General features: G+C 39.4%; 1 protein-coding gene across 6 annotated transcripts in view; it reads right to left on the bottom strand.

Annotated features, from left to right (window-relative positions):
• Positions 1 to 8,961, bottom strand: part of MEIS2 (Meis homeobox 2) — a 200,594-nt gene that overhangs the window by 57,733 nt on the left and 133,900 nt on the right. For all 6 annotated transcript variants that reach the window (XM_024732572.1, XM_024732573.1, XM_024732575.1 and 3 more), the window contains one exon: positions 1,932 to 2,008. In XM_024732572.1, coding sequence (XP_024588340.1) covers positions 1,932 to 2,008 — 77 coding nt within the window. The remainder of the gene's footprint in view (positions 1 to 1,931; positions 2,009 to 8,961) is intronic.

The following is an 8,961-nucleotide window of genomic DNA, read 5'->3' as shown; positions in this document are numbered from 1 at the left end:
ACAAAAAAAAAAAAAAAAAAAAAAAAAGTACAGGTAGCGGATGACAGGGAACAGCACTTTCAAAAAGAGCAAAGATGAAAGGTCAAAGTCAAATATCAATGTAGAAATATTTCATTTTTCCCAAGACTCCCATCACAACCACCCTCAACTTGCCTCAAATTTATAAACATTATAATTTTAAAGCAACATTCACTGCATCAAGGACCACTGTATATAACGGAGCTCGGTTTGACAATCAGTATGATATAAAATAACATGCAGGGCAAATAAGTCTTCTACCATCAACAAACAATGTATTTACTTTACTGTTTTAGACTACTGATGGCTTGTCCTGGGAACATAAATGAGAATATATATACGTTGACATGTGTGTATCTACTCTAAGAAGCTCATATCAACGTATAATCACCTACACATCCCTGTCTGGAGATTACAGCCTTTATTCCAAGTTTTTGGTCTAAAGGGTATCTTTAAATGTACATAGTTCCAATCTTTAGAAGAAAATTAAAGTGAATTCAAGTCTGTATTGTCTATCCTTTCTTTCTGCCTTTCTTTTCAGGTTAGCAGTTTATTTCTGCATTCATCACCCTGACAGAAGCAAGGCAACTCAATTTTCTGCTTCTGTAGGTAGGCACATCACTTTCTGTACAGCACTAGGCATGAAAAGGGCTGCAGCTAAGCTTTGGTTACTGGTGTAATTGAAATGCTATCCACACTATAGGGTGCATTAAAGTCAGATAACGGCAGTTCCTGTGGCCAATTTAAGTAGCTTGACTTCCCTGGGAAAAAAAAAAAAATTGCCTGACAGATAAGGCAGACAAACTGGCTAATTCTCCAAGCATGTCTCTCATTGTGATCCTAGAAAAATGAGAAAAAAATGAATCACAGAACCACAAAATCAATTGACCCTCGGGTAGCTCATCAGGCAGTGAGCCTGATAAACCTAAAAGCTTTGTTAATGTCTGCCCGCCTGTATCCCACAGATAGAGCACTTTGTAAATGAACCTGCTTTGATAAATACATTAAGGAAAGCTGTGAATAAAGGCAGAGACTTCTCATGTGTAAATACAACCTCTGCTACATGGAATTAGAATGATAAAATGGAGTTCCATGTAATTAAGTTTGTATAAGGCCTGAAATCCGTGCAAATACTTTCCCTGAATTTTGAAAGAGAACTGTCAGTTCAATTAATCTGAACATCACCCCAAGAATGTACCGAACAAAATTAAGCTGCTGATAAAACCCGGGCCAGTATTTTGATAAGTAATTCCTATATCATTTCTTGGCCACTGTGATCATTTTATTTAATCCTCTGCTCCTCCTTTTCCTCAGTTACCCTCTAAGCCACATACAAAGAGTGATGGCCCATGCACCTCCACGGGAGTTATCGGCCAAATGGCAAAGCTAAAAATGGGGAAATCTTTTCTTATTTTTTTTTTTTTTTACCCTGTGTTCAAAAAAAAAAATTAGGGTAAATAAAATTCTCCTAGGAGATGCTGAAGAGCCTGCATCTTCATCAGCCTAGAAAACCTAGATTAAAGAAACCTTCCAAGAACTGATAACTCCACAGGAGGACTGCACCAAAATACCCAGAGTGACTATTTTCAACGGGAATGACCTGAACTGAATTTGCTCTGTTCAAGTCGAGAATTTTAAAGCATCAGAGATGGGGAAAGTGAGGCAGAGAGGAAGAGCCAGAGAGGAGAAAAGAAAAGAAAGAGGCAGAGAGAAAGAGAAGAGGGATACATCTTACCAAAACCATTTACCTAGTTACCTCTTCCTCTCTCTGTGCACTACGTTCACATGTCAAGGTAGAAACACAGAAGTTATCCTCCTCAATTTCATTTGTTTCAGAAACAAAAAAAGAAGACAATGATTGAGAAATCTTACTTTAGCCACGGGAGAAAGACATTGATTTTGGGGTCACTCACCAGTTGTTTACTTGGAGAATTGTAAGTCCTGTGTCTTGAGCTAACTGTTTCTTCTGCTCTTCGGAAGGGTACGGATGCTAATGAAAACACAAATGTTTTGAAAGATGTATCAGAAGTTAAGAAAGAGTCACTTACGTCTAAGAATGAAACTACCGTTTGTGATTTCTTTAGTCTATGGCTTGATTTTCCTAATCACAGCTTTTTAATCATGTGTGGGGAAAAATGTGGGCAGAGACAAGAATCCAAAAACCTGCTCGTGCAGCCCCATTCCCGCCACACTGTGGAGGCCAGTAGCACAAAGCATGGCAGCATTGCAGGTATTCAGTTTCTTCCATCAGTCAGGGACGCACAGCACCTTGGCGATGGGTCAGAAATTTGGTTGGCTACAATCACTTCAGTTACACTAAGGGAACTACTTGCGGGCCCATTTTACTTTACTTCTTGGAAAACCTCTGTGCAGCCTTTCTCCTATATTATCTTTGTGAGATGGCTCAATATAATCATTATTTCCTAGTTAATCTAAGATTATTGATAGTCAAGTTTGGAAAGTAAGATTGTCCATAATCACAACTATTCTTCGAAGCCATGGCTACCACTTCAGTTACAGCAGAGTTTACTGACAGTTGTTTATGTTGACTCCTTTAAGGGACAGTGGGAGATTCTTTCATTTTTACTGGTTGCTGCTCTGGGTTAAGAGGGTCGCACAAAGTGACCACCCATCACAAGGAATCAATTACGTGCAATACAGAAATTTTACATTTTACCCTAAAGTGTGGCAATAAGAGAATGAAGCCATAGGTTTCGGTGTTTTTTAATTCTTCACTTCCCATCACAACTCACCCACATTTATAACAAACCATCCTCCCATCAGCAAACCACTTTCCTCTCTCATTCTGAAATCAAAGATTGTTACTGTAGAATTGTACATTTACTTTGAGACACTGTACTGGCATGTACATAATTATAAAACATGTCTGTTAAATAGGTCTCTGCTCTAAATTCACTGGTTTTCTTAAACAGAAAAGTAAACTTCTATAAAGCATGTCAAAGTCGCTCCTAAACGAGAAAGCCTTTAGTAATAAATATTTCCCATCAACGTTATTAAAGGCTGACATTAGGAACAACAAAGTATTCCATTCAGAGCTTTCTAATCATTCCAGTGTTTGAGAGAGTGAATGTTTTTCAGTCATCTAAGATTTTATTCTTCAGGTATTTCATCTTCTATAATAGCATACATTATCCAAAACGTGTGCAATTACTTATTAGCAAACCCAAAAGCCATTAGGTTAAACAAAACCCCCTGTATTGCAAAAGGGGTTAACTAGATTTGTATTAATATAGAAGCCAGGCTTTTAATATTCTGCAAATGTTAACAAAGAAAGATGATAATGTTGAGTTAATATGGGTTAAGCATAAAATGAAAATAAATTTTTCTGATTGCGAGGTGTTGACATTTTTTTGGCTAGGGCCTCCAGCCTGTTCCTGAAAGCTGTGTAATTACAGAAGGCTTTTCCCCTCCTTCCCCCTCCTGCTTCGAGCCTACCCACATTAGTAATGACCCCTTCACTGCTTCAAAAACCACTAATGGTCTTCAGCATGGGCAAGAAAAATGAACAGGATAAATTGGAATCCACAGTCAGTAATTTGCATCCTATGAGGCTGCTTTGGCCACTCACACTCATTCCTGGCCATCAATCGTTGCCTGTCAGGTGCTGCGCTCTGCCACCATGACAAATACTCCTCCTAACACTCTGATTCGTCCAAACAATGTAATTGTCCTCTATTCTCCTTTTGGTAATGGAGATAATGAATGACTGCACAAACAAGAAGGATTGCTTATCACAGATGCTGGGGTGGCTTCAAACTGGAAAAGGCCTAGGGTACAAATTTTAATAGACTGAAAACACTGGTTGGAGGGAAAATGACCAAAAAGATCCCCAAATCCTTCTTGTTGTGGTATTTTCCTGACAAATTCAAGGGAGGAGCACCCTTTGACTTTTTATTCCTCTAAGACGTTGAAAGCCTAGGTTTCTAGGTTATTTGCCCAATGGAAATCAATTCTGCAAATAACAAAAATGAAAATAAAGACTCATCACAAGGATGTATAGATCTGCATTGGTAATGTCATCCAGTATGCTGTTTCTTCATGCAGTGGGTTTTTTTTTTTTTTTTGGTGTGCTCAGTCTTGTTCGCTATTATGATGCATTTGTCCAAGACAGTGATGACAAAATGTGGGTTGTGGTGTGTGTGTGTGTGAGGGAGACAGGCAGAGACACATACAACCATATACACACACACACACACACAGAGAAGGTTTAGATGAAATAAAGGTTTAGGATGTTAAGCTAGTAGAAGACTAGAAAGGGGAAGTTAGTGTAGAGTCAATTCCTTCAAGCGGGACTGTACATTCAGATTGAGTAACAAGAATTCTTCCCAGTGTTTTATTAGAAATTAAGTCAAATGACCACAAAATTACATAAACAGTGCATTTTATCTTGGGAATCCCTGAACCGTACTTTCACTATGAAAGCAGTTGCAAATTCCATCCACAATCATTAAAATAATTGGGACCTTACCAAAATTCACCTTGCACAGATGGCTTTTTTTTTTTTAATTAATAGGGAAGACCATAATAACTTTCACTTATTTAAATAACGTTCTGTGGTTTTTGAACATTCATGATTCTATGCCCCTTTTATACAGGGAGTGGACTGTTTATCTGAAAGTGTTCTGGCAGTCGGCCACTGTATTTCTAAAATTAAAAAAGGAACGGAAAACAATCGGCTTTCAGAGGAATTGGAACCATGGCAATGTGTTTTGGATTAATTTACAAATATATGTATATATTTAAGGCCAAACTGTGGAACTAGAGAATTTCTACTACATGATCTATCATAGGCATTCTTCTACTTTATTAGAACAGACATCATATTGAAATAATAAACATGGGAAGCCTTCACTTCTTCTTTGATGTATATTGCTAAATGTCTGACTGGCTCAAATTTAAAATAAACTTTGGTATGTTTGCACTTGAAAACTGGAAGTAGACCACAAGCAATAATTTGTTGTCAGTTTCTATATTCTTGGACTGAGGCTATAGTTTAGTCTGTTCACTGATGGGGGCCAACCCACCCTGGTCCAGCGGCTCAGAGGTGGCTCAACTTACTCATAAGAACACACATTGTAACATAATAGCGATGATGATGATTCCCTTCATCAAGAAAGAACCAGCATAGGTCAAAGTTTTTCACATCTCCAAATAATTTAAAGCCACTGTTGAAGAGAGGTGAATCACAAATACCCTCTTACTTTGAATATCAACTGACAACTGTTCAAAAAGTTAGTAAGACATGTATGGCTCATGACTCAACATAGACAGAAAATATTTTTTTAATTGCCTTTTTTCTAAAGACTCATTCGAAAGTGAGATATTACCTGTATTCCAGATACTGACCTTAGACTCTTTTTTTTTTTTTTTTCCTCATCCCTTTGGGGTTAAACTGGTTTATCAAGTACATGCAAACAGATCTACAGTATTCTTAGAATGTATCAGTGAAACAGTTTTTAGGTGAAATCACTTAATGATAATTTTCTTTTGTGGTTAATCCCTCTTCATTTTTGTCCAAACTGGAACCAATTTATCATAATCTTTATTCCACGTTGAAAGGATTTATACTGATGTTTTAGAATACTTCAAGTGATATTTCTAATCATCTCATGAATTAGAAGTGCACAGTAAATGAAAAAGGTAGTTTTTGCAAGGCTAAAAAATTGGAAACAACCTATCTATCTGTCAAATGGATCATAGTTAAATAAAATGGGAGATTCTCATGGAAAGGTTTTCCCCACATATCGTTGCATGAAAAAAGTAAACTGTAGAACAACATGTATTACCAATTTTTGTAAAATAGATGAACAGCTAAATAAATTAATTAATTAAATGCACACATGTCTATGCTTGTCATGCAAGGAAAACATCTGGAAAAACACACACACCCCGTGCTCTGGACAACTTCATGTTGTATAGGGCATGGGGTGCAGGCTTTTACTTTCTGTTTATATACTCCTAGGTTGTCTGCATGCTTACTGCTGCAAACATTTTTTTTAAATCCAATATTAATTTTAAAGTAATATTAATTTATTATAATTATAATTAATTTATACACTCCATATTTTTTTAAAAATATAGCAATTTAACTTTGTATACAATTAGATATTCTCTTCTGTTATGGTAACTTTTTCACTGGATACTTTTAAAAGCAGGACACCTTGAGAATTAGTCCTTAAGGTTACTTTCCTACCCTATGAGTTCGACTCACTGGTCTATAAAGTTTACTAGATGAGGGCTTCTGTGGTGGCGCAGTGGTTGAGAGTACGCCTGCTAATGCAGAGGACACGGGTTCGTGCCCCGGTCCGGGAGAATCCCACGTGCCGTGGAGTGGCTGGGCCCGTGAGCCATGGCCACTGAGCCTGCGCATCCAGAGCCTGTGCTCCGCAACGGGAGAGGCCACAGCAGTGAGAGTCCCATGTACACCAAAAAAAAAAAAAGGTTTACTAGATGAGCTCTTGAAAGAACAATGTGCAATTTGTCAAATTTCTTCTGTAATGATGTAATATAGCCTTTGGGACAAATGATCAAGTAACTTGTTGGGCAGGTTCTTAGTTTCAGCAAATACCTGGAATTTGGTCATCATGATCACAACTTCCTTTTCCTCAATCCACCCCTAAGATACGACTTATCTTATAGAGTTAATTCAGGTGACCTTGAGTTTGATGATGCCACTTGTAGATGAAACCCTCTAAGCAATTTCTCTAATATGGACAATGAAACTGCATTGGGTAAATATCACTTATTGCTCTGGGACCAGACTTATTGAACTGGTACAAATAGATGGTGCTAAAGGCCTAACCCTTGAAAAAAATCAATGCATTTTCATAGAATGTCAAACTTATTCAGTGGCCATTAATTTAACACCTTTTCTTATGTAAACAGAAATTCTGACGCCATGATTAGAATGTATACTGCAAATGAAATGTTAAAATAAAATTGGAAACAAGATATTTGCTTCCCACTAAATTCACATAGTGAGGGCTTCCCTGGTGGCGCAGTGGTTAAGAATCTGCCTGCCAATGCAGGGGACACGGGTTTGATCCCTGGTCCGGGAAGATCCCACATGCGGCGGAGCAACTAAGCCTGTGCGCCACAGCTACTGAGCCTGAACTCTAAAGCCCGCGAGCCCCAACTACTGAAGCCTGCGTGCATAGAGCCCGTGCTCCACAACAAGAGAAGCCACCTCAATGAGAAACCCGCCCACTGCAACTTAGAGCAGTCTCCGCTCGCCGCAGCTAGAGAAAGCCCGAGTGCAGCAACAAAGACCCAACGCAGCCAAAAATAACTAAATAAAATAAATGAATTTATAAAAAAAAAAAAATTCACATAGTGATTTACTTGGTATTTATAATTTTTAGCCCTTCATTGTCCTGTCTTATTTTCACACCTTGTCTTTATTAAGTATAATTTTCTGAGAGTAAAGCCTTAGGTTTTTAAAATTTTTTAATTTCTCCCCCCACTCTGTCTCAGTGTCTTTAAAGATCTGTAGAGGGCTTCCCTGGTGGCGCAGTGGTTGAGAGTCCGCCTGCCGATGCAGGGGACACGGGTTCGTGCCCCGGTCCGGGAAGATCCCACGTGCCGCAGAGCGGCTGGGCCCGTGAGCCATGGCCGCTGAGCCTGCGCATCCGGAGCCTGTGCTCCGCAACAGGAGAGGCCACAACAGTGAGAGGCCCGCGTACCGCAAAAAAAAAAAAAAAAAAAAAAAAACAAGATCTGTAGAAAGAGTGAAAAAAAATAGACGTTAAGTTCTCATTCAAGCTTTGTCAGTAGTTCTGCCACCTTGAACAAGACTGTGCCTGGGACTTAGTCTCTGTAATAGTAAAATGAGGTTAACAAAGCTATACGTGGTTTATAAAATATCTATGGAGATTATAATAATAAAGTTTGTGATGGTTAGTTCTGAACCTCACTGACTCTCTCACTCCCTCTCTCTCCCCCCCACCTCTCTCTCTCACACACACACACACACACACACACACCCTCTCCTCTCAAGTTGTCTGAGCTTCTAATCACTACCTCAGGATGCAGGAGCAACCTGCAACCCTTTGCTCTTCCACTGCCAAGCTAACATCGGGTTTCTACCAGAAGCACTTCTACATGAAACGTGATGTATCTCCTGCTTTGTGTTACTATTTGTAAATCTGCATTTTCTGGGTGTCTTATCCTTGTCCTAGTTCTTGAGATCAGAACCAAAAAGTATTACAGCTAAAAAAGTCTTTAAACAGAACCCTGTCTTGCGACCTAATTTATGTAGATGAAGAAACCAAGACGCAATGGTTTAATTAACACTCCAGGTCATAGAAACAGGCAGTGGTAAGGCTGGGATAACCACCCACTCTACTGATATTTAGTGGAGGACTTTCCCATTCTAACATTAAAGTTTTTTACTGAAGTACCTTTTCCCTTTTCTTTTGGTAAATGTGCCTTGATTTTTTTTTTTTTTTTTTTTTTGGCGGTACGCAGGCCTCTCACTGTTGTGGCCTCTCCCGTTGCGGAGCACAGGCTCCGGACGCGCAGGCTCAGCGGCCATGGCTCACAGGTCCAGCCGCTCTGCGGCACGTGGGATCCTCCCGGACCGGGGCACGAACCCGTGTGCCCTGAATCGGCAGGTGGACTCTCAACCACTGCGCCACCAGGGAAGCCCAAAAGTGCCTTGATTTTACTTCAGGGATGTACTCAGGGCTTAGCCAATCAACATAGTTAATCATTCTGGCTGCTCTGAAGATGGAACCTAAGTTAGGTTAATGGGAGTCAGTAGGACTGTCAGTCAAAGGTGTTCTCTTTTCACTGGGGTTACTAAGTCAGTAGAATTTGTGCCTGGAGTTGTTGATGGCCATTATTGCCACCAAATGGACAGAGCCTGATTGAGAATGAAGCCCACACAGACAAAAGCAGAGCCAGTAGCTATAAAGAACAGAT

Source organism: Neophocaena asiaeorientalis, unplaced genomic scaffold, assembly GCF_003031525.2.
Source record: "Neophocaena asiaeorientalis asiaeorientalis breed wild unplaced genomic scaffold, Neophocaena_asiaeorientalis_V1.1 scaffold119, whole genome shotgun sequence".
Classification (NCBI taxonomy): Eukaryota; Metazoa; Chordata; class Mammalia; order Artiodactyla; family Phocoenidae; genus Neophocaena; species Neophocaena asiaeorientalis.
The sequence above is the reverse complement of the archived record's forward strand: the minus strand, read 5'-3'. Positions and strand labels throughout refer to the sequence as shown.